The 24,554-nt window shown below is 43.6% G+C and overlaps 3 protein-coding genes and 11 non-coding genes across 15 annotated transcripts in view; 2 read left to right on the top strand and 12 right to left on the bottom strand.

Moving 5' to 3' along the window:
* The window catches only part of LOC119483941 (thioredoxin domain-containing protein 16-like), a 46,921-nt gene that overhangs the window by 3,916 nt on the left and 18,451 nt on the right, over positions 1–24,554 (bottom strand). The window lies entirely within an intron of this gene.
* On the bottom strand, positions 874–946 carry trnam-cau. The gene has a single exon. It is a non-coding gene; the product is annotated as a tRNA-Met (tRNA).
* trnam-cau lies at positions 1,158–1,230 on the bottom strand. Its single transcript has one exon. It is a non-coding gene; the product is annotated as a tRNA-Met (tRNA).
* On the top strand, positions 1,782–10,119 carry LOC119483939. Its single transcript, XM_037762446.1, has 6 exons — positions 1,782–1,868; positions 5,032–5,085; positions 5,200–5,310; positions 5,475–5,552; positions 5,660–6,526; positions 9,765–10,119. The coding sequence occupies exons 1-6, from the start codon at positions 1,808–1,810 to the stop codon at positions 9,806–9,808; spliced, it is 1,215 nt and encodes a 404-aa protein (XP_037618374.1). The 5' UTR covers positions 1,782–1,807; the 3' UTR covers positions 9,809–10,119.
* LOC119483940 lies at positions 13,920–19,471 on the top strand. The gene is made up of 5 exons (XM_037762447.1): positions 13,920–14,265; positions 14,380–14,490; positions 14,655–14,732; positions 14,840–15,706; positions 18,951–19,471. The coding sequence occupies exons 1-5, from the start codon at positions 14,184–14,186 to the stop codon at positions 18,992–18,994; spliced, it is 1,182 nt and encodes a 393-aa protein (XP_037618375.1). The 5' UTR covers positions 13,920–14,183; the 3' UTR covers positions 18,995–19,471.
* trnam-cau lies at positions 20,539–20,611 on the bottom strand. The gene has a single exon. It is a non-coding gene; the product is annotated as a tRNA-Met (tRNA).
* Positions 20,823–20,895, bottom strand: trnam-cau. Its single transcript has one exon. It is a non-coding gene; the product is annotated as a tRNA-Met (tRNA).
* trnam-cau lies at positions 21,291–21,363 on the bottom strand. The gene has a single exon. It is a non-coding gene; the product is annotated as a tRNA-Met (tRNA).
* On the bottom strand, positions 21,731–21,801 carry trnag-gcc. Its single transcript has one exon. It is a non-coding gene; the product is annotated as a tRNA-Gly (tRNA).
* On the bottom strand, positions 22,338–22,410 carry trnam-cau. Its single transcript has one exon. It is a non-coding gene; the product is annotated as a tRNA-Met (tRNA).
* trnam-cau lies at positions 22,622–22,694 on the bottom strand. Its single transcript has one exon. It is a non-coding gene; the product is annotated as a tRNA-Met (tRNA).
* trnam-cau lies at positions 23,090–23,162 on the bottom strand. Its single transcript has one exon. It is a non-coding gene; the product is annotated as a tRNA-Met (tRNA).
* trnam-cau lies at positions 23,558–23,630 on the bottom strand. Its single transcript has one exon. It is a non-coding gene; the product is annotated as a tRNA-Met (tRNA).
* Positions 23,998–24,068, bottom strand: trnag-gcc. The gene has a single exon. It is a non-coding gene; the product is annotated as a tRNA-Gly (tRNA).

The raw sequence follows: 24,554 nt of genomic DNA, 5'->3' as shown, positions 1-24,554 counted from the left end.
GTGCCTTCTTTTATTGTATTACTCCAGAAGTATAATCTTTACCTCCTCTGACAGTGCGAATAAACGGTCTCCATGGAAACTATAGAATATTACCGCTGTAAAATCTCTTTCAAGCCAATAAATGTCTTTATGTTTTTCCTTAATTAAGAGATTCTGTGCAACACTCTTAACTAAGTCCCTCAGCTAAGGAGAAATGAAGCCTTAAGTGTCATACTTAAGGAGGAATCTATTAAAAACACATTAAAGAGCCCCACTGTTGCACCTTCATTACTATGAACACAGTTTGTTTAACTGACTCCCACATAGAAATACCCATTAAGGGTCCAGACACTGTGTGAAGAACTCCACCACAGCTCCGTCATTCATTAGAACGGAGCCGGTCCGACTCAGCGGGGGTGTCAATGCAGAAGGGATACAAGTTGAATTGGGCTCATTTTGCCAGACCACAACTCGCCGATCTCCAGCGAGGCACCACGGTGGCCAATCAAATATGTGCAGGCACACATTCTTTGTAGATTACTTCAGAACATGAACGCCGAATTTCCGCTGTTTGCCTTGCGATTGTAAATAGTTGCAATCGTGGTAAGCATTGTAAACTGCTGCAACAAACATAGCCATGGGGATGCTCTATTATGTCTCATAAATTGTTGCAGCAATTTTGGGGGATTTTTGGGATTGGCTTTCGCAATTCTTGGTAGTAGAGCGACCTTGGATTGATCAAATCTTGGTAGAATCTGTTGTGGTATGAGTTGAAAATGTCTCACCAAATCTGTCATAGAAAAGACAGACAAGTTAAGCCAAGCGTGGTGAGTTCGTGGGATCAGTTGTGTATCTGACTGCAGATAATTCCAGGTGAACATGTAACAAAAGATTTGCCCCGTGTGAGGCTCGAACTCACGACCTTCAGATTATGAGACTGACGCGCTGCCTACTGCGCCAACGAGGCCCAAAACGCAGTCAAAATCCATGATTGAAATGCATAAATTCTTTTTTTTATCTAAAACACACAGCTTTTCCTGAACTAGAAGACAGCAAACCTCCTTTATACACTGCCTGCCGTCATAGAAAAAACAGATAAGTAAAGCCAAGCGCGAGTTTGTGGGCTCAGTTGTTTATCTGACTGCAGATAATTCCAGGTGAACATGTAACAAAAGATGTGCCCCGTGTGAGGCTCGAACTCACGACCTTCAGATTATGAGACTGACGCGCTGCCTACTGCGCCAACGAGGCCCAAAACGCAGTCAAAATCCATGATTGAAATGCATAAATTCTTGTATTTAACGAGTAGAAAAAGCTGATTGTCCTTCACACAAATATGCATCTCATGCCTGCATAAAATGCAGATATAAGGTGTATTACTGGTGCATTATTGTGTCTAAGAAAGTACGGTTGTTTTTAAAAAAAAAAAACACGTCATAGCTTTAACAAGCCTTACAGTACAAAATTCCCCACCTTGACCGCCTCCTTCACAGTTGGTGTCCACCAGCAGGTTCTTTGGTTGCTGCCACGACAGGCACCAAAGACCTTCCGACCTTCACTCCTGTGTTTTTGTTTTTTAACACTTGACAAGCCTTACAATACGTTACTAAATGAGTGATGCATTGGCCGGGAATCGAACCCGGGCCTCCCGCGCGGCACCCGGGGATTCTTTAGCTAAAGCGCCCTAAACACGTTTCCATTCATTCTCTATGGTAGTGCTGAACCACTACGGATGCAATATATCTTTGGCCGCTATTGTTTGTTTGGCGCCCTTTTTCCGAGGAGAGGAGTTGTTGTTTCCTTCGCCACTCTGTCACTGTTGGTCTGGATGATCTACACTTCACATCGACTTGAGCTTGAGCTACGCTGTGTGGACATTACGCCAAACGGTGAGTTATATTTAGATAAATAAAGATTACCAACATGTTACTATAATGTATCCTGGCGGTGTCTGACGTGTTCTTGCTTGTGTGAGCGCTATAAAGTTAACGTTAGCCGTGTTTCTCCCGTTTATTGTGTCGCCGCGGGTACTTTCGGATGAATTACAAGCTAACGTAACATTATTAACAATGAACCAACATGTTATTATAATGTATCCTGGCGCTGTCTGACGCGTTCTTGCTTGTGTGAGCGCTATAAAGTTATCATTAGCCGTGTTTCCTCAGTTTATTGTGTCGAGCTGCTGCGGTATATTCGGATGAATTACAAGCTAACGAAACTTAACATTCCTTAGGTTGAAAGCATCACGTTGTTAGTTAACATTAATGTCTAATGTAGCGTTAACTACGGTATATCAGCAGCTTACATCAGCAGTAAGGTTAGATATAACGTTACTCTGGACACACTAACGTTACTTTACATACACACATTGACAGAATGATAAATGAACAAGCTTCATATGAATCATAAAGTCGTCGTGTTTGCACTTAACGCTACGTCGACTACTTTCAGTCTCCGTTGTATAACGTTGCTGTTGTCACAGCATGTACTTATACTTAAGGTTTTTAATGCAGGACTTTTACTTGTAGCAGAGTATTTCTACACTGTGGTATCAGTACTATCACTGAAGTACAAGATCAGAGTACTTCTTCCACCTCTGTTAAAATGAGAGAACACCAGAATATTGTTTATTAATTGAGAACCAATGTCTCTGAGGGTTTTTCATACTTTGTCATGTTGTGTACAACGTACTATTCATGCTTAATTTTAACACTTATTATATGCTTCTATACCATATTACAATTTTCAAAATACTAAATAGGCCACGTTTGTCTGAGCTTGTCAAAAGCAGAATATATCAAATATAGTCTAATGCATGTCTGTTTGGGATAGGAAAGGTGAATTGAATGCAGGGCGTTGCTGGATAAGACACTTCACACTTCAGTGTTACTTGAGTCAGAATCACTGGTTGGGGGTGGGGGGGCTGAGCTCCCTTCACCTTCAAGTTCTTTCCCATGGGTAGTTCAAAGCATTTAACCCATGGGGGGGGGGGTCTATCTTTGAAGTGTAAATAGTCTGCCTCAACAACCAGAGCTCATCGTTAAGACATACACAAAGGCAGGCACTTAATCAAGGTACTATACAAAGTAGTAAAGGTAATATTAAAGTAAAGGTATTTGATATCATTTTTTTTTTCTTCAAAACCCTGATAAATACAGTGAGAATATGTAGACAGTAAAGGGGCTAGAGCTGAGATGTGAACCTCCTAATTCCTGCTCTCCCTTGAGACCCTCACTATTAACATTTGTTATGAAAACAATGCCTGTCTATAACATATTAATAGATCAATATGCTTTTCTTCATTACAGGTAAAATGCAGAAAACTGTTTTTTTCCCTGGGAGAACGAGTGTCACATTCCGCAAGGGACCACTTGGATATCTCCGTCAGGATCCAACGGATGCAGCCAAACTCCTTAAAGACAACCCCTCTCTACAGGACAAGTCTGCACCCGTGAAGGAGGAGCTGGTCAGGAAAAATGCACTGTCTGTGATCATTTTAAGAGGAGGGGATGCTTCAGATAAAACTGAGGTGGCTGGAGAATACATCCTGCAGTTTGGGAAATTTAAAGGGAAGTCCTTCCGCTGGCTCCTTGAAAATGACATTGGGTATACCATCTACCTAATCAAGAACCAGCAAAAGGAGGAGACTGCAGGAGTGTTCATGGCAGGGGGGCACAGCAAGGACAGCCTGCTGTCATTTGTGAGCTATGCCCTCAGCTTTCAAGAAATCCAGTCTCTTCTCAATTATGAGAAACAAAAGCCAGTTGTGACAGCAGCAGCAGCAGCAGCATCAGAGGATGACCAGCTGGTTGGTTTTGGCTCTCGTGCCAAAAGCACCTGGAGAGAGATTTGGGACAGCAGGGATGATGGCTATGCAGCCTTTATTATGAGGAAAAGCTGTGCTCCAGGAACAAAGATGCACAAACTACAAGTGTACCTGCAGAAGAAGCTGCCCTCCCCCTCTGGCTCCTCTCTGGTGACACATGCCTCACAGGCCCCTGCTGAAGCCATGGGTGGGTCTTGTTTTCCATTTGTTTTGTCAAAAAAATGTATATGCTGTCATGGTATCCAGTGTATTTTAGTACACCAAAGGGAGTAAACTTCGTCTTCCATTATTTCAGTGGTGATTTTATTCATACTATCCTAAGTACAGTAAAGCCATATTTTTAGTACATTCTAATTCTTGTCTGTTTGCATCACAGTGATGGATGAAGATGAAGAGCTGGAGAGAGCGATGCTGGGTATCTGTCCTTCCAAGCAACATGTGCAGAGCTGTGAGTAAACATTTGTTGTCTTATATTGGTTTGTTTCTACTGCCTGAAGATTCAAAATAATTTACAGTTCAGCCTGTTTAATATTAATTGTGTATTCTATATAGTTTATATTTAATTGTTTTTGTTTGTGTTTTACAGCTGTTTCTGCACCATCAGCATCAACTGCCAGACGACAGGCTTCGGGAACAGAAAGAGGTTCTTAACCAAACAAAAACGTCCTGTCGTCGACAGAGACTCTGGGACCATGAATTCTTATCCCAAACCGAAGCATGACATAAACCGTTCCTTCTCATGTTGACCATGTTCTGGTCATGTTTGTGTTTTGCTGTTCAACTTGTTGTCCTAGTGACTATGAATTGATTCCAGTCATGGCGAGGGTAAGTAGCACTCTTTATTCCAGTTTTTAGACTTATATGATGAATATATATATATATATATACATATATATATATATATGTATATATATATATATATATATATACATATAGGACTGCTGTGGTTACTAACACTTGTATGCATGTGTTTGCAGTGTGCCATGTTGCTTCCCCTGCTTAGGCTAAATTGTAATGACTGACTACTAAATATTTATCCATACAGAACTAAACTGCATGTGTATGAATGAAATTCTTTATACTTTAATGTAACAAACAGTCTGTTTAACTATATAAGGCTGAGATAAGCAGGTGAAGTAAAAGATGGATAATGTATGCCTTTACTAACACCAGTTTTTTTTATATTGTCAAAATATAAATGACTGACAAGATTTTTTCTGTTGTAGTACCATCTGCTACACTGTCCACACCAACTGAACTGAAGGGTTCACAAGTAGATGGTAAATGCATTATATTTCTTTTTATCCATTTAAACCTTTCTGTCATATTCCCTCTGATTATGTCCGTTATAAACCAATAATTGATTACTTTTTGTGGTCCTTATCTCCTTGCAGCCCCTGCTCTGCCGATGGTAAAGAGACCTGTGCCCCTTCCTCAGGAGCTGATGTTCCTGATGCCAGAAACACCAGGACCCTTGCCAACAGAGACAACTGTCACTGTTCCAGGTGTGTATTATTTTAACTGTATTTGCATCTTAAAAATATCCATATGTAGTGTCCATCGGAACTGTTCTCATTGATGTAAATCAGATACTGGTGCACAATGTCATAGTCAAGTTTTTTATTTATCGTACTGTGAATAATAATGAAATGTTTAATATTCTATATAGTGTCAGAGGCACTTCCGATTTCTCCTGAGACGTCTGCAGAGCCCATTCAACCGCCGCTGCAACCGCCAAGAGCTCAAAGTAAGTATTTGAATGTTCTTGATTTGGCTGTGTGCGTGTCAAAGAGATAGAATCAAGTCAACACACAATCTTAATAATTTGCTATGTCTTTCTTCTTGCCTGACCAGGTCAGCCATTACCCAGGCCATCAGCTGTCCCCAGCTGTCCTCCTCCACAGCTTCCTGGCTATGACCATGATGTCAGTCAGTGGAACTGTTCACAGCAGCAGAGGATCTGGATGAAGACAGAGCTGGAATCCCTGGGTCTCTGGCCAGGCTCCATTCCTGTGCGCAACCCCATGAAGATGCTGTCACTGTGGCGTCTCCCTCCCCAGCCAGAATTAATTGACAGCATCTCTGATCTTCCATCCCCAAAGTACTTTCAGCTCCATCCCTTTTTCATATGGAAGCCAGAGAATGACAACTTGATGGCGAGGCTGAGGAACAACGACACTCTGCCATGTATTGAAGGTTGTGCTCAGCCTCAAGTTACCTCTGCAGGTGTTGGTAGGCCTCGTGTGATTGTTGGCATCACTGGACAGTACTACCTGTTGTCATCCAGGCTGTGCTGCAAAGTTTGCCGGAAGAGGTGGTATGCTGACAACCCACTGTGGCTGGAAAAGCTTCCAAAGAGGTTCACAAACCTGTTGCCAGCAATACTGACCTACAAAAAGGCCATCTGTAAATCGGTCATGGACGAGCTCAGACGCACAGGTAACTCACCCACCGACATGACAAAGCAGATCATGGAGATGATGCACCTGAAATACGAACGTGCTCACCTGGCCTACCTCCTCAGCTGCCAAAACACCATGGATGGCGAGGCAGGGAGGTATGACCAAAGAACCATCACTCAGTTCATAAGACAGGAAACCAAGCCAGCTCCCTTCGGGGACTACGGGGATTCAGATGGCTGGAACGGGATCTCTGTGTCTGCACACTACCTGACTGACTGCCTGCTGCATGAGTATCAACACCAGGAAGATGCCATCAAAAACTTTCTGCAGGGCACCTTTGGACAGGCGTTCCGCTCAGACCACACACGGAAAGTTGCCAGGAAGGTCACCTTTTCATCCGGGACCATGTCATCATATGCGGTCATGAATGAGAACTGGATGATCCTTTCATGGGTGATGGTGCAGTCTGAGACAGAGAAGTCCCTCAAGCCCCTGTACGAGGGACTAGCACACCGCTACAGCACTGCAGGCCTAGAGAAGGCACAATACCAGTGGGTAGACAGGTACGTTATCATCAATATTTTTTTCTATTATTGGTGACATGAACAGCTCATAATCACAACTTACATTGCTTTTCATATTTCATATTTCCAGTTCGATGAAAGAAAATCCCTTTGCATTCATTCAGCTCATAGGAATAATTATATTGTCATGAGTGAATACACTGGACTGCACATAGTGATTGATATGACTGCTTTAACATTCATGGCTATATTTGTCTCCATTCTTTCTTTCAGGGATTGCTGTGCAGCATTTAAGGTGGCAGAATCTTGTGCAGGAGAGCATCTGAACTGGGATGCTTGGAGGACAACTGATGCCATTGTTGCTGAGGCCACTTCTGGTAACCTGCTGAACGTCTGTGCATCACGATCAGACTTCAATACAAACATGACCATCAAGCTGGACTTGTTCCACTGTCTGAGGCGGTTTCTCCGGGAGTGTGTGTCAGAGCACCATCCTCTGTACAGCTCTTTTGCCCAGTTTCTGTCTGCAGCCTTTTCTGTGGTGGATCAGGAAGACCTGCAGAGGCTTAAAGACGCCTATGCCTTCTGTGGAATTCAGCCTGCCAACCCAACAAAGCCACACACTCGCGAGCACTGCAGGACCAGAATTCCACTGCCTGAGGAGCTCATCAAGAGAGTCGAGGGAGTTTTCCAGCACTTTCACCTCACGTGTGATCCAAATGGTGCTCCTCTCTTCAAGCCCTCTATGCTGAAGACATGGCGGATTCAGCGTGTGCACATCCTGCGAGGTTGCCTGAGTGATCCTGAGGTGGAGGGTGGGATCTTGTACAGACATGGAGGAACAGTGCAGCTGAATCATGTGAAGGGTGAAGGTGCTAGAGTTCCTGTTTGGATCCCCATCAGAGGCACATCCCAGCAGGAGGGATACCATTTCCACCAGGCTCAGTGGGTCACTGGAACACGTGTCTCCACAGAGCTGTTTCAGGCACAGGGGATGACAGGGGTGGCGCGGTGGAATTACCAGCGTCTGGTGGACTTGAAGCAGCCAGGTGTCCACCTCCCAGCTGTCTTTGATCCAGCGTTGATGGCAGAGCTCAATGCAGTCTCTGAACGGGTGTTGGGGCACGTGAAATATCCTGCTTTTCAACTCTCTAACAGAGACACTGGAGAGAAGTTTGGCTTGGAGTATGTTGAGCCTGGTTGCCGCCCAGTTCCTCTAGACTGGGACAAGCACAGGAGCAAGACCGACTCTACCACAGACCGGAATCCACCTCCGCAAAGCAGCCAGCTCACTGCCCAGTCTGAGCCTCTTCAGTCATCCTCCATGGCACCACAGAAGCTGTTTCAGTTTGCTGCATGCCCTCCTGCTGACCTTGGCTAGTAAAACCAGAAGTGACTCCAAGTGCAACTCCCGAGCCTCAGACAGAGCCAGGTAAACATTTGACAGACAGACAAAGTACTTGACAAAACTTCAGCATCAGTAACTGGATTTCAATCATATTTATTTAGTAAATACCTTAATAGATGTGTTGCATCTTTCTTTTCTTAGAGATGAGACAATATGAGGGCCTTATTTGATGTGTTAATGAATCTACTTTTACATAAACATACCAGTCAGCCATGAGCCATTATCTAAAAAATCTGACAAAGTATAAAATGTTTTCACCCATGCGAGTGTATGAATTGGGGTTTTCCCCCTTCTGTGTGCCAGAATGATTTATTGTACTCCGTCTTTTATTTTTATAGAAACCACATCTCCGCCATCTCTGCCCCTGCTGTCCTCCCCAACTGGAGCTCGCACTGGACCTGTGAAGACTGGTGGGAGGGTATTTGTGTTGGACCACAAGCGCTGGCCTGCCCCTATGAAGCAGGTTATTGACAACCTGCTGAACAAACACCGTGGGCAGAAGGACATGCTCAAGCTTGTGGACCAGGACTATGCTGCTCTAGTTCACAACACCTGTACAGACCCAAACAGCATGCTCCACCCAACTACCAAACTACATATTTCACAGTACGTAAAGCACCTCAGTAAATTATTAAACACCAGCTCCTCTTTAAACACCAGCCCCGAAAAACTGCAAGAGAGGCAGGAACTCTGGCACTCTCTGTCAGAGGGCAGTGAGACTACCACTGTGCCGGTTGTTACCATGCCTGTTGCAGTTTTTAACCCACCTCCACCTGTTCAGACCCTTGCCACACCTCTAACGCAAGCATCAATTGAGAAAATTGTTCATAACATAATGGAAATCCAACAGCAGCACCAACACCAGCCTCAGCAACAACAACCACAGCAAAAGAAGGCACACACAAAAACATGTCTTTCCTGTGGCCAGCCAAAGTCGAGGTATGAGAATGATGGTTCTTCCATCCACTTCTTCTTCCAGCAAGGTCCTGTCAGATATTTCTACTGCTCCACTAAAGTTTTCAAGGCTTATGGTGCTGAAGGTCTGACAAACCCCAAAATGCCCTTTCAAGACTTTGCAGCTACAAAGTTCTTCCAGCAGGAACTGGACGCCACAAAAAAAAGGGTGGAGGAGCGAGGACAGCAGAAGAGGAAAAGGACTGACTCCCCACAGACAGGTCGCAAGTGTCGGTTCTGTAAGATGGAACTGAAACAGGGCCCAAACAGTCCTCACATTCACACTGGATTCCCTGGAATAGCAGGGAAGTACATTTACTGCCCTGCTAAAGTCTTTTCCCTCTACAAAGATCAGGGCATGGAGAAGGAGATGACCTGGAAGGAGTTCCAGGTGTCTGCTTTTTATGAGAGAGAAAAAAAGAGATGGGAAGTTGAAAGGGGAAAATGAGAGACAGCGAGGGGGAGTGTTTTACCATGTGATCACGTCTGTCCGGGTCAAATTGATCACTATAAGCAGATTATTTAAACAGCAGTTTGCATAGGAATGATTCTGTCCCAAGCTTTTTGATCCATATTTTATTTATTTGTTTTTACCTTTATTTTATTCAGGGGGAGGTTCACTGAGGGCAATGCTCTCTTTTTCAGGAACGCCCTGATCACATTCACACAGTTACACATTCACACCTGGAAGCTGCCCAGTACAACCACAGTCTGATCTGCTGGTCACTGAGCAACTCCACTGGAGCGGTTGGGGGTGCCTTGCTCAAGGGCACCTCAGTGGTGGTAATGAGGGAGGGCCACCACTGCCCCATATAAGCGGTTTATCAATGCAACCGTGATCACTGTAACCGGTTTCCACTGTATATACTGTATATTTTGCTCATGTAAATAATTATTACATTTATTATATACAATATTATATTTACTTTACCTTACATTTTTGTGTGATATATGTGTGACCTTGCAATATGGGCTCTGTTGAATATTTACTGTTACAGTTGTGGTTGAATAAATACATTTCATTCACTAATGTCTACATGTCTCATTAATAAATTAATAATTTATAGTGAACAGTAAAGTCTCTAATTGAAGTAATTAAGTAATTGCAATTTAAATGTTACACATAGGAAGAAAACTCTGTAATATAATTGGTTAATAGCTTTAAGTAAGTCAAGAACTTGATATAACCAGACTAGTCTAATCTAATGATAATCAGAAGAAGTAAATAACAAACTAAGACTCACATTTCTTGATTCCCAAATAGCTCATTATCTTTGATAATGTATCACAGACTTTGTACCAAGTGGGATTCGAACCAGCTCCAGATAATCATTCTTAAATATTCAGGAGAAAACTGCTGGACCAGAGCTGCGTTTTCAGCACCTTGGACAGCGTTAATAAGTCTGCAATTTCATTGGCTGTCAGTGTATGCCACCTAAACGCGACTTACCTAATGATAATCAGAAGAAGTAAATAACAAACTAAGGCTCACATTTCTTGATTCCCAAATAGCTCATTATCTTTGACAATGTATCACAGACTTTGTACCAAGTGGGATTCGAACCTGCTCCAGATAATTATTCTTAAATATTCAGGAGAAAACTGCTGGACCAGAGCGGCGTTTTCAGCACCCTGGACAGCGTTAATAAGTCTGCAATTTCATTGGCTGTCAGTGTATGCCACCTATACGCGACTTGCCCCCGCGCGGCACCCGGGGATTCTTTAGCTAAAGCGCCCTAAACACGTTTCCATTCATTCTCTATGGTAGTGCTGAACCACTACGGATGCAATATATCTTTGGCCGCTATTGTTTGTTTGGCGCCCTTTTTCCGAGGAGAGGAGTTGTTGTTTCCTTCGCCACTCTGTCACTGTTGGTCTGGATGATCTACACTTCACATCGACTTGAGCTTGAGCTACGCTGTGTGGACATTACGCCAAACGGTGAGTTATATTTAGATAAATAAAGATTACCAACATGTTACTATAATGTATCCTGGCGCTGTCTGACGTGTTCTTGCTTGTGTGAGCGCTATAAAGTTAACGTTAGTCGTGTTTCTCCCGTTTATTGTGTCGCCGCGGTACTTTCGGATGAACTACAAGCTAACGTAACATTATTAACAATGAACCAACATGTTATTATAATGTATCCTGGCGCTGTGTGACGCGTTCTTGCTTGTGTGAGCGCTATAAAGTTATCATTAGCCGTGTTTCCTCAGTTTATTGTGTCGAGCTGCTGCGGTATATTCGGATGAATTACAAGCTAACGAAACTTAACATTCCTTAGGTTGAAAGCATCACGTTGTTAGTTAACATTAATGTCTAATGTAGCGTTAACTACGGTATATCAGCAGCTTACATCAGCAGTAAGGTTAGATATAACGTTACTCTGGACACACTAACGTTACTTTACATACACACATTGACAGAATGATAAATGAACAAGCTTCATATGAATCATAAAGTCGTCGTGTTTGCACTTAACGCTACGTCGACTACTTTCAGTCTCCGTTGTATAACGTTGCTGTTGTCACAGCATGTACTTATACTTAAGGTTTTTAATGCAGGACTTTTACTTGTAGCAGAGTATTTCTACACTGTGGTATCAGTACTATCACTGAAGTACAAGATCAGAGTACTTCTTCCACCTCTGTTAAAATGAGAGAACACCAGAATATTGTTTATTAATTGAGAACCAATGTCTCTGAGGGTTTTTCATACTTTGTCATGTTGTGTACAACGTACTATTCATGCTTAATTTTAACACTTATTATATGCTTCTATACCATATTACAATTTTCAAAATACTAAATAGGCCACGTTTGTCTGAGCTTGTCAAAAGCAGAATATATCAAATATAGTCTAATGCATGTCTGTTTGGGATAGGAAAGGTGAATTGAATGCAGGGCGTTGCTGGATAAGACACTTCACACTTCAGTGTTACTTGAGTCAGAATCACTGGTTGGGGGTGGGGGGGCTGAGCTCCCTTCACCTTCAAAGTTCTTTCCCATGGGTAGTTCAAAGCATTTAACCCATGGGGGGGGGGGTCTATCTTTGAAGTGTAAATAGTCTGCCTCAACAACCAGAGCTCATCGTTAAGACATACACAAAGGCAGGCACTTAATCAAGGTACTATACAAAGTAGTAAAGGTAATATTAAAGTAAAGGTATTTGATATCATTTTTTTTTCTTCAAAACCCTGATAAATACAGTGAGAATATGTAGACAGTAAAGGGGCTAGAGCTGAGATGTGAACCTCCTAATTCCTGCTCTCCCTTGAGACCCTCACTATTAACATTTGTTATGAAAACAATGCCTGTCTATAACATATTAATAGATCAATATGCTTTTCTTCATTACAGGTAAAATGCAGAAAACTGTTTTTTTCCCTGGGAGAATGAGTGTCACATTCCGCAAGGGACCACTTGGATATCTCCGTCAGGATCCAACGGATGCAGCCAAACTCCTTAAAGACAACCCCTCTCTACAGGACAAGTCTGCACCCGTGAAGGAGGAGCTGGTCAGGAAAAATGCACTGTCTGTGATCATTTTAAGAGGAGGGGATGCTTCAGATAAAACTGAGGTGGCTGGAGAATACATCCTGCAGTTTGGGAAATATAAAGGGAAGTCCTTCCGCTGGCTCCTTGAAAATGACATTGGGTATACCATCTACCTAATCAAGAACCAGCAAAAGGAGGAGACTGCAGGAGTGTTCATGGCAGGGGGGCACAGCAAGGACAGCCTGCTGTCATTTGTGAGCTATGCCCTCAGCTTTCAAGAAATCCAGTCTCTTCTCAATTATGAGAAACAAAAGCCAGTTGTGACAGCAGCAGCAGCAGCATCAGCATCAGAGGATGACCAGCTGGTTGGTTTTGGCTCTCGTGCCAAAAGCACCTGGAGAGAGATTTGGGACAGCAGGGATGATGGCTATGCAGCCTTTATTATGAGGAAAAGCTGTGCTCCAGGAACAAAGATGCACAAACTACAAGTGTACCTGCAGAAGAAGCTGCCCTCCCCCTCTGGCTCCTCTCTGGTGACACATGCCTCACAGGCCCCTGCTGAAGCCATGGGTGGGTCTTGTTTTCCATTTGTTTTGTCAAAAAAATGTATATGCTGTCATGGTATCCAGTGTATTTTAGTACACCAAAGGGAGTAAACTTCGTCTTCCATTATTTCAGTGGTGATTTTATTCATACTATCCTAAGTACAGTAAAGCCATATTTTTAGTACATTCTAATTCTTGTCTGTTTGCATCACAGTGATGGATGAAGATGAAGAGCTGGAGAGAGCGATGCTGGGTATCTGTCCTTCCAAGCAACATGTGCAGAGCTGTGAGTAAACATTTGTTGTCTTATATTGGTTTGTTTCTACTGCCTGAAGATTCAAAATAATTTACAGTTCAGCCTGTTTAATATTAATTGTGTATTCTATATAGTTTATATTTAATTGTTTTTGTTTGTGTTTTACAGCTGTTTCTGCACCATCAGCATCAACTGCCAGACGACAGGCTTCGGGAACAGAAAGAGGTTCTTAACCAAACAAAAACGTCCTGTCGTCGACAGAGACTCTGGGACCATGAATTCTTATCCCAAACCGAAGCATGACATAAACCGTTCCTTCTCATGTTGACCATGTTCTGGTCATGTTTGTGTTTTGCTGTTCAACTTGTTGTCCTAGTGACTATGAATTGATTCCAGTCATGGCGAGGGTAAGTAGCACTCTTTATTCCAGTTTTTAGACTTATATGATGAATATATATATATATATATACATATATATATATATATATATATATATATATATATATATATATATATGTATATACATATAGGACTGCTGTGGTTACTAACACTTGTATGCATGTGTTTGCAGTGTGCCATGTTGCTTCCCCTGCTTAGGCTAAATTGTAATGACTGACTACTAAATATTTATCCATACAGAACTAAACTGCATGTGTATGAATGAAATTCTTTATACTTTAATGTAACAAACAGTCTGTTTAACTATATAAGGCTGAGATAAGCAGGTGAAGTAAAAGATGGATAATGTATGCCTTTACTAACACCAGTTTTTTTTATATTGTCAAAATATAAATGACTGACAAGATTTTTTCTGTTGTAGTACCATCTGCTACACTGTCCACACCAACTGAACTGACGGGTTCACAAGTAGATGGTAAATGCATTATATTTCTTTTTATCCATTTAAACCTTTCTGTCATATTCCCTCTGATTATGTCCGTTATAAACCAATAATTGATTACTTTTTGTGGTCCTTATCTCCTTGCAGCCCCTGCTCTGCCGATGGTAAAGAGACCTGTGCCCCTTCCTCAGGAGCTGATGTTCCTGATGCCAGAAACACCAGGACCCTTGCCAACAGAGACAACTGTCACTGTTCCAGGTGTGTATTATTTTAACTGTATTTGCATCTTAAAAATATCCATATGTAGTGTCCATCGGAACTGTTCTCATTGATGTAAATCAGATACTGGTGCACAATGTCATAGTCAAGTTTTTTATTTATCGTACTGTGAATAATAATGAAATGTTTAATATTCTATATAGTGTCAGAGGCACTTCCGATTTCTCCTGAGACGTCTGCAGAGCCCATTCAACCGCCGCTGCAACCGCCAAGAGCTCAAAGTAAGTATTTGAATGTTCTTGATTTGGCTGTGTGCGTGTCAAAGAGATAGAATCAAGTCAACACACAATCTTAATAATTTGCTATGTCTTTCTTCTTGCCTAACCAGGTCAGCCATTACCCAGGCCATCAGCTGTCCCCAGCTGTCCTCCTCCACAGCTTCCTGGCTATGACCATGATGTCAGTCAGTGGAACTGTTCACAGCAGCAGAGGATCTGGATGAAGACAGAGCTGGAATCCCTGGGTCTCTGGCCAGGCTCCATTCCTGTGCGCAACCCCATGAAGATGCTGTCACTGTGGCGTCTCCCTCCCCAGCCAGAATTAATTGACAGCATCTCTGATCTTCCATCCCCAAAGTACTTTCAGCTCCATCCCTTTTTCATATGGAAGCCAGAGAATGACAACTTGATGGCGAGGCTGAGGAACAACGACACTCTGCCATGTATTGAAGGTTGTGCTCAGCCTCAAGTTACCTCTGCAGGTGTTGGTAGGCCTCGTGTGATTGTTGGCATCACTGGACAGTACTACCTGTTGTCATCCAGGCTGTGCTGCAAAGTTTGCCGGAAGAGGTGGTATGCTGACAACCCACTGTGGCTGGAAAAGCTTCCAAAGAGGTTCACAAACCTGTTGCCAGCAATACTGACCTACAAAAAGGCCATCTGTAAATCGGTCATGGACGAGCTCAGACGCACAGGTAACTCACCCACCGACATGACAAAGCAGATCATGGAGATGATGCACCTGAAATACGAACGTGCTCACCTGGCCTACCTCCTCAGCTGCCAAAACACCATGGATGGCGAGGCAGGGAGGTATGACCAAAGAACCATCACTCAGTTCATAAGACAGGAAACCAAGCCAGCTCCCTTCGGGGACTACGGGGATTCAGATGGCTGGAACGGGATCTCTGTGTCTGCACACTACCTGACTGACTGCCTGCTGCATGAGTATCAACACCAGGAAGATGCCATCAAAAACTTTCTGCAGGGCACCTTTGGACAGGCGTTCCGCTCAGACCACACACGGAAAGTTGCCAGGAAAGGTCACCTTTTCATCCGGGACCATGTCATCATATGCGGTCATGAATGAGAACTGGATGATCCTTTCATGGGTGATGGTGCAGTCTGAGACAGAGAAGTCCCTCAAGCCCCTGTACGAGGGACTAGCACACCGCTACAGCACTGCAGGCCTAGAGAAGGCACAATACCAGTGGGTAGACAGGTACGTTATCATCAATATTTTTTTCTATTATTGGTGACATGAACAGCTCATAATCACAACTTACATTGCTTTTCATATTTCATATTTCCAGTTTCGATGAAAGAAAATCCCTTTGCATTCATTCAGCTCATAGGAATAATTATATTGTCATGAGTGAATACACTGGACTGCACATAGTGATTGATATGACTGCTTTAACATTCATGGCTATATTTGTCTCCATTCTTTCTTTCAGGGATTGCTGTGCAGCAGTTTAAGGTGGCAGAATCTTGTGCAGGAGAGCATCTGAACTGGGATGCTTGGAGGACAACTGATGCCATTGTTGCTGAGGCCACTTCTGGTAACCTGCTGAACGTCTGTGCATCACGATCAGACTTCAATACAAACATGACCATCAAGCTGGACTTGTTCCACTGTCTGAGGCGGTTTCTCCGGGAGTGTGTGTCAGAGCACCATCCTCTGTACAGCTCTTTTGCCCAGTTTCTGTCTGCAGCCTTTTCTGTGGTGGACCAGGAAGACCTGCAGAGGCTTAAAGACGCCTATGCCTTCTGTGGAATTCAGCCTGCCAACCCAACAAAGCCACACACTCGCGAGCACTGCAGGACCAGAATTCCACTGCCTGAGGAGCTCATCAAGAGAGTCGAGGGAGTTTTCCAGCACTTTCACCTCACGTGTGATCCAAATGGTGCTCCTCTCTTCAAGCCCTCTATGCTGAAGACATGGCGGATTCAGCGTGTGCACATCCTGCGAGGTTGCCTGAGTGATCCTGAGGTGGAGGGTGGGATCTTGTACAGGACATGGAGGAACAGTGCAGCTGAATCATGTGAAGGGTGAAGGTGCTAGAGTTCCTGTTTGGATCCCCATCAGAGGCACATCCCAGCAGGAGGGATACCATTTCCACCAGGCTCAGTGGGTCACTGGAACACGTGTCTCCACAGAGCTGTTTCAGGCACAGGGGATGACAGGGGTGGCGCGGTGGAATTACCAGCGTCTGGTGGACTTGAAGCAGCCAGGGTGTCCACCTCCCAGCTGTCTTTGATCCAGCAGTTGATGGCAGAGCTCAATGCAGTCTCTGAACGGGTGTTGGGGCACGTGAAATATCCTGCTTTTCAACCCTCTAACAGAGACACTGGAGAGAAGTTTGGCTTGGAGTATGTTGAGCCTGGTTGCCGCCCAGTTCCTCTAGACTGGGACAAGCACAGGAGCAAGACCGACTCTACCACAGACCGGAATCCACCTCCGCAAAGCAGCCAGCTCACTGCCCAGTCTGAGCCTCTTCAGTCATCCTCCATGGCACCACAGAAGCTGTTTCAGTTTGCTGCATGCCCTCCTGCTGACCTTGGCTATAAAACCAGAAGTGACTCCAAGTGCAACTCCCGATCCTCAGACAGAGCCAGGTAAACATTTGACAGACAGACAAAGTACTTGACAAAACTTCAGCATCAGTAACTGGATTTCAATCATATTTATTTAGTAAATACCTTAATAGATGTGTTGCATCTTTCTTTTCTTAGAGATGAGACAATATGAGGGCCTTATTTGATGTGTTAATGAATCTACTTTTACATAAACATACCAGTCAGCCATGAGCCATTATCTAAAAAATCTGACAAAGTATAAAATGTTTTCACCCATGCGAGTGTATGAATTGGGGTTTTCCCCCTTCTGTGTGCCAGAATGATTTATTGTACTCCGTCTTTTATTTTTATAGAAACCACATCTCCGCCAGTCTCTGCCCCTGCTGTCCTCCCCAACTGGAGCTCGCACTGGACCTGTGAAGACTGGTGGGAGGGTATTTGTGTTGGACCACAAGCGCTGGCCATGCCCCTATGAAGCAGGTTATTGACAACCTGCTGAACAAACACCGTGGGCAGAAGGACATGCTCAAGCTTGTGGACCAGGACTATGCTGCTCTAGTTCACAACACCTGTACAGACCCAAACAGCATGCTCCACCCAACTACCAAACTACATATTTCACAGTACGTAAAGCACCTCAGTAAATTATTAAACACCAGCTCCTCTTTAAACACCAGCCCCGAAAAACTGCAAGAGAGGCAGGAACTCTGGCACTCTCTGTCAGAGGGCAGTGAGACTACCACTGTGCCGGTTGTTACCATGCCTGTTGCAGTTTTTAACCCACCTCCACCTGTTCAGACCCTTGCCACACCTCTAACGCAAGCATCAATTGAGAAAATTGTTCATAACATAATGGAAATCCAACAGCAGCACCAACACCAGCCTCAGCAACAACAACCACAGCAAAAGAAGGCACACACAAAAACATGTCTTTCCTGTGGCCAGCCAAAGTCGAGGTATGAGAATGATGGTTCTTCCATCCACTTCTTCTTCCAGCAAGGTCCTGTCAGATATTTCTACTGCTCCACTAAAGTTTTCAAGGCTTATGGTGCTGAAGGTCTGACAAACCCCAAAATGCCCTTTCAAGACTTTGCAGCTACAAAGTTCTTCCAGCAGGAACTGGACGCCACAAAAAAAAGGGTGGAGGAGCGAGGACAGCAGAAGAGGAAAAGGACTGACTCCCCACAGACAGGTCGCAAGTGTCGGTTCTGTAAGATGGAACTGAAACAGGGCCCAAACAGTCCTCACATTCACACTGGATTCCCTGGAATAGCAGGGAAGTACATTTACTGCCCTGCTAAAGTCTTTTCCCTCTACAAAGATCAGGGCATGGAGAAGGAGATGACCTGGAAGGAGTTCCAGGTGTCTGCTTTTTATGAGAGAGAAAAAAAGAGATGGGAAGTTGAAAGGGGAAAATGAGAGACAGCGAGGGGGAGTGTTTTACCATGTGATCACGTCTGTCCGGGTCAAATTGATCACTATAAGCAGATTATTTAAACAGCATTTGCATAGTAATGATTCTGTCCCAAGCTTTTTGATCCATATTTTATTTATTTGTTTTTACCTTTATTTTATTCAGGGGGAGGTTCACTGAGGGCAATGCTCTCTTTTTCAGGAACGCCCTGATCACATTCACACAGTTACACATTCACACCTGGAAGCTGCCCAGTACAACCACAGTCTGATCTGCTGGTCACTGAGCAACTCCACTGGAGCGGTTGGGGGTGCCTTGCTCAAGGGCACCTCAGTGGTGGTAATGAGGGAGGGCCACCACTGCCCCATATAAGCGGTTTATCAATGTAACCGTGATCACTGTAACCGGTTTCCACTGTATATACTGTATATTTTGCTCATGTAAATAATTATTACATTTATTATATACAATATTATATTTACTTTACCTTACATTTTTGTGTGATATATGTGTGACCTTGCAATATGGGCTCTGTTGAATATTTACTGTTACAGTTGTGGTTAATAAATACATTTCATTCACTAATGTCTACATGTCTCATTAATAAATTAATAATTTATAGTGAACAGTAAAGTCTCTAATTGAAGTAATTAAGTAATTGCAATTTAAATGTTACACATAGGAAGAAAACTCTGTAATATAATTGGTTAATAGCTTTAAGTAAGTCAAGAACTTGATATAACCAGACTAGTCTAATCTAATGATAATCAGAAGAAGTAAATAACAAACTTGATTCCCAAATAGCTCATTATCTTTGATAATGTATCACAGACTTTGTACCAAGTGGGATTCGAACCAGCTCCAGATAATCATTCTTAAATATTCAGGAGAAAACTGCTGGACCAGAGCTGCGTTTTCAGCACCTTGGACAGCGTTAATAAGTCTGCAATTTCATTGGCTGTCAGTGTATGCCACCTAAACGCGACTTACCTAATGATAATCAGAAGAAGTAAATAACAAACTAAGGCTCACATTTCTTGATTCCCAAATAGCTCATTATCTTTGACAATGTATCACAGACTTTGTACCAAGTGGGATTCGAACCTGCTCCAGATAATTATTCTTAAATATTCAGGAGAAAACTGCTGGACCAGAGCGGCGTTTTCAGCACCCTGGACAGCGTTAATAAGTCTGCAATTTCATTGGCTGTCAGTGTATGCCACCTATACGCGACTTGCCCCCGCGTGGCAGGCGAGAATTCTACCACTGAACCACCAATGCTCACGACTACCTTAAATACCGCTTCGTCGACGAAGCCCACAAACATCTGGGGGTTAGAGATGGGGTGTGCGTAAACACCGAAAGTGGGATGAGTCTAAAAAGACAAACATTTCCTCATTAGTATAGTGGTGAGTATCCCCGCCTGTCACGGGGGAGATGGGGTTCGATTCCCTGTCGTGGAGTCTACAAGCTTTTTTTTGACCCCTCACACTACCTAACCTATGCACAATATCTTTTTTATTTGAAGATTGAAGAACAAAAATGATCTACAACACACAGATTTTCCTGTACTAGAAGACAGCAAACTTCCGTTATACACATGAAGGGACTTGACGTTCATTTCTAGAGGAGTGGCTTCTGGCGTCAATCTTGGTAGCGATAGCAAGTATGATTGGTCAAATCCTGGTAGGCACAACGAAAGGAGATTGGCTTTCGCAATTCTTGGTAGTAGAGCGGCCTCGGATTGGTCAAATCTTGGTAAAATCTGTTGTAGCTGAATGCAGATAATTCCAGGTGAACATGTAACAAAAAATGTGCCCCGTGTGAGGCTCGAACTCACGACCTTCAGATTATGAGACTGACGCGCTGCCTACTGCGCCAACGAGGCCCAAAACGCAGTCAAAATCCATGATTGAAATGCATAAATTCTTTTTTTTATCTAAAACACACAGCTTTTCCTGAACTAGAAGACAGCAAACCTCCTTTATACACTGCCTGCCGTCATAGAAAAAACAGATAAGTAAAGCCAAGTGCGAGTTTGTGGGCTCAGTTGTTTATCTGACTGCAGATAATTCCAGGTGAACATGTAACAAAAGACCTGCCCCGTGTGAGGCTCGAACTCACGACCTTCAGATTATGAGACTGACGCGCTGCCTACTGCGCCAACGAGGCCCAAAATGCAGTATTTTCAATGTCAATGAATTTACCCAAAATATAGCGAAAGACGTCGGTTCGAACAAACTCCGGGGAGACGGGACTTGACTTTCCAATGAAGGCACTTGACGTTCATTTCTAGAGGAGTGGCTTCCGGCATTAATCTTGGTAGCGATAGCTAGTATGATTGGTCAAATCCTGGTAGGCACAACGAGAGATTGGCTTTCGCAATTCTTGGTAGTAGAGCGGCCTTGGATTGGTCAAATCTTGGTAGAATCTGTTGTGGTATGAGTTGAAAATGTCTCACCAAATCTGTCATAGAAAAAACAGACAAGTTAAGTTAAGCGCGAGTTCGTGGGCTCAGTTGTGTATCTGACTGCAGATAATTCCAGGTGAACATGTAACAAAAGATGTGCCCCGTGTGAGGCTCGAACTCACGACCTTCAGATTATGAGACTGACGCGCTGCCTACTGCGCCAACGAGGCCCAAAACGCAGTCAAAATCCATGATTGAAATGCATAAATTCTTGTATTTAACGAGTAGAAAAAGCTGATTGTCCTTCACACAAATATGCATCTCATGCCTGCATAAAATGCAGATATAAGGTGTATTACTGGTGCATTATTGTGTCTAAGAAAGTACGGTTGTTTTTAAAAAAAAAAAACACGTCATAGCTTTAACAAGCCTTACAGTACAAAATTCCCCACCTTGACCGCCTCCTTCACAGTTGGTGTCCACCAGCAGGTTCTTTGGTTGCTGCCACGACAGGCACCAAAGACCTTCCGACCTTCACTCCTGTGTTTTTGTTTTTTAACACTTGACAAGCCTTACAATACGTTACTAAATGAGTGTTGCATTGGCCGGGAATCGAACCCGGGCCTCCCGCGTGGCAGGCGAGAATTCTACCACTGAACCACCAATGCTCACATGACTACCTTAAATACCGCTTCGTCGACGAAGCCCACAAACATCTGGGGGTTAGAGATGGGGTGTGCGTAAACACCGAAAGTGGGATGAGTCTAAAAAGACAAACATTTCCTCATTAGTATAGTGGTGAGTATCCCCGCCTGTCACGCGGGAGATGGGGTTCGATTCCCTGTCGTGGAGTCTACAAGCTTTTTTTTGCCCCCTCACACTACCTAACCTATGCACAATATCTTTTTTTTTTGAAGATTGAAGAACAAAAATTATCCACAACACACAGATTTTCCTGTACTAGAAGACAGCAAACTTCCTTTATACACATGAAGGGACTTGACGTTCATTTCTAGAGGAGTGGCTTCTGGCGTCAATCTTGGTAGCGATAGCAAGTATGATTGGTCAAATCCTGGTAGGCACAACGAAAAGAGATTGGCTTTCGCAATTCTTGCTGGTAGAGCGGCCTCGGATTGGTCAAATCTTGGTAGAATCTGTTGTGGCTGACTGCTGATAATTCCAGGTGAACATGTAACAAAAAATGTGCCCCGTGTGAGGCTTGAACTCACGACCTTCAGATTATGAGACTGACGCGCTGCCTACTGCGCCAACGAGGCCCAAAACGCAGTCAAAATCCATGATTGAAATGCATAAATTCTTTTTTTTATCTAAAACACACAGCTTTTCCTGAACTAGAAGACAGCAAACCTCCTTTATACACTGCCTGCCGTCATAGAAAAAACAGATAAGTAAAGCCAAGTGCGAGTTTGTGGGCTCAGTTGTTTATCTGACTGCAGATAATTCCAGGTGAACATGTAACAAAAGACCTGCCCCGTGTGAGGCTCGAACTCACGACCTTCAGATTATGAGACTGACGCGCTGCCTACTGCGCCAACGAGGCCCAAAATGCAGTATTTTCAATGTCAATGAATTTACCCAAAATATAGCGAAAGACGTCGGTTCGAACAAACTCCGGGGAGACGGGACTTGACTTTCCAATGAAGGCACTTGACGTTCATTTCTAGAGGAGTGGCTTCCGGCATTAATCTTGGTAGCGATAGCTAGTATGATTGGTCAAATCCTGGTAGGCACAACGAGAGATTGGCTTTCGCAATTCTTGGTAGTAGAGCGGCCTTGGATTGGTCAAATCTTGGTAGAATCTGTTGTGGTATGAGTTGAAAATGTCTCACCAAATCTGTCATAGAAAAAACAGACAAGTTAAGTTAAGCGCGAGTTCGTGGGCTCAGTTGTGTATCTGACTGCAGATAATTCCAGGTGAACATGTAACAAAAGATGTGCCCCGTGTGAGGCTCGAACTCACGACCTTCAGATTATGAGACTGACGCGCTGCCTACTGCGCCAACGAGGCCCAAAATGCAGTATTTTCAATGTCAATGAATTTACCCAAAATATAGCGAAAGACGTCGGTTCGAACAAACTCCGGGGAGACGGGACTTGACTTTCCAATGAAGGCACTTGACGTTCATTTCTAGAGGAGTGGCTTCCGGCATTAATCTTGGTAGCGATAGCTAGTATGATTGGTCAAATCCTGGTAGGCACAACGAGAGATTGGCTTTCGCAATTCTTGGTAGTAGAGCGGCCTTGGATTGGTCAAATCTTGGTAGAATCTGTTGTGGTATGAGTTGAAAATGTCTCACCAAATCTGTCATAGAAAAAACAGACAAGTTAAGTTAAGCGCGAGTTTGTGGGCTCAGTTGTGTATCTGACTGCAGATAATTCCAGGTGAACATGTAACAAAAGATGTGCCCCGTGTGAGGCTCGAACTCACGACCTTCAGATTATGAGACTGACGCGCTGCCTACTGCGCCAACGAGGCCCGAAACGCAGTCAAAATCCATGATTGAAATGCATAAATTCTTGTATTTAACGAGTAGAAAAAGCTGATTGTCCTTCACACAAATATGCATCTCATGCCTGCATAAAATGCAGATATAAGGTGTATTACTGGTGCATTATTGTGTCTAAGAAAGTACGGTTGTTTTTAAAAAAAAAAAACACGTCATAGCTTTAACAAGCCTTACAGTACAAAATTCCCCACCTTGACCGCCTCCTTCACAGTTGGTGTCCACCAGCAGGTTCTTTGGTTGCTGCCACGACAGGCACCAAAGACCTTCCGACCTTCACTCCTGTGTTTTTGTTTTTTAACACTTGACAAGCCTTACAATACGTTACTAAATGAGTGATGCATTGGCCGGGAATCGAACCCGGGCCTCCCGCGTGGCAGGCGAGAATTCTACCACTGAACCACCAATGCTCACATGACTACCTTAAATACCGCTTCGTCGACGAAGCCCACAAACATCTGGGGGTTAGAGATGGGGTGTGCGTAAACACCGAAAGTGGGATGAGTCTAAAAAGACAAACATTTCCTCATTAGTATAGTGGTGAGTATCCCCGCCTGTCACGCGGGAGATGGGGTTCGATTCCCTGTCGTGGAGTCTACAAGCTTTTTTTTTGCCCCCTCATACTACCTAACCTATGCACAATATCTTTTTTATTTGAAGATTGAAGAACAAAAATGATCTACAACACACAGATTTTCCTGTAGTAGAAGACAGCAAACTTCCTTTATACACATGAAGGGACTTGACGTTCATTTCTAGAGGAGTGGCTTCTGGCGTCAATCTTGGTAGCGATAGCAAGTATGATTGGTCAAATCCTGGTAGGCACAACGAAAGGAGATTGGCTTTCGCAATTCTTGGTAGTAGAGCGGCCTCGGATTGGTCAAATCTTGGTAAAA

Source organism: Sebastes umbrosus, chromosome 24 (genome assembly GCF_015220745.1).
Source record: "Sebastes umbrosus isolate fSebUmb1 chromosome 24, fSebUmb1.pri, whole genome shotgun sequence".
Classification (NCBI taxonomy): Eukaryota; Metazoa; Chordata; class Actinopteri; order Perciformes; family Sebastidae; genus Sebastes; species Sebastes umbrosus.
The sequence above is the reverse complement of the archived record's forward strand: the minus strand, read 5'-3'. Positions and strand labels throughout refer to the sequence as shown.

Bases quoted from the DNA above. Each gene is read 5' to 3' on its own strand.
- LOC119483939 (XM_037762446.1), top strand. From the start codon at position 1,808: ATGATCTACACTTCACATCGACTTGAGCTTGAGCTACGCTGTGTGGAC. The intron at 5,553-5,659 runs GTAAGTATTTGA...TTGCCTGACCAG, and splicing joins GCAACCGCCAAGAGCTCAAA to GTCAGCCATTACCCAGGCCA. The intron at 6,527-9,764 runs ACTTTCTGCAGG...CATTCACACAGT, and splicing joins CCAGGAAGATGCCATCAAAA to TACACATTCACACCTGGAAG.
- LOC119483940 (XM_037762447.1), top strand. From the start codon at position 14,184: ATGACTGACAAGATTTTTTCTGTTGTAGTACCATCTGCTACACTGTCC. The intron at 14,266-14,379 runs GTAAATGCATTA...ATCTCCTTGCAG, and splicing joins GACGGGTTCACAAGTAGATG to CCCCTGCTCTGCCGATGGTA. The intron at 15,707-18,950 runs ACTTTCTGCAGG...CATTCACACAGT, and splicing joins CCAGGAAGATGCCATCAAAA to TACACATTCACACCTGGAAG.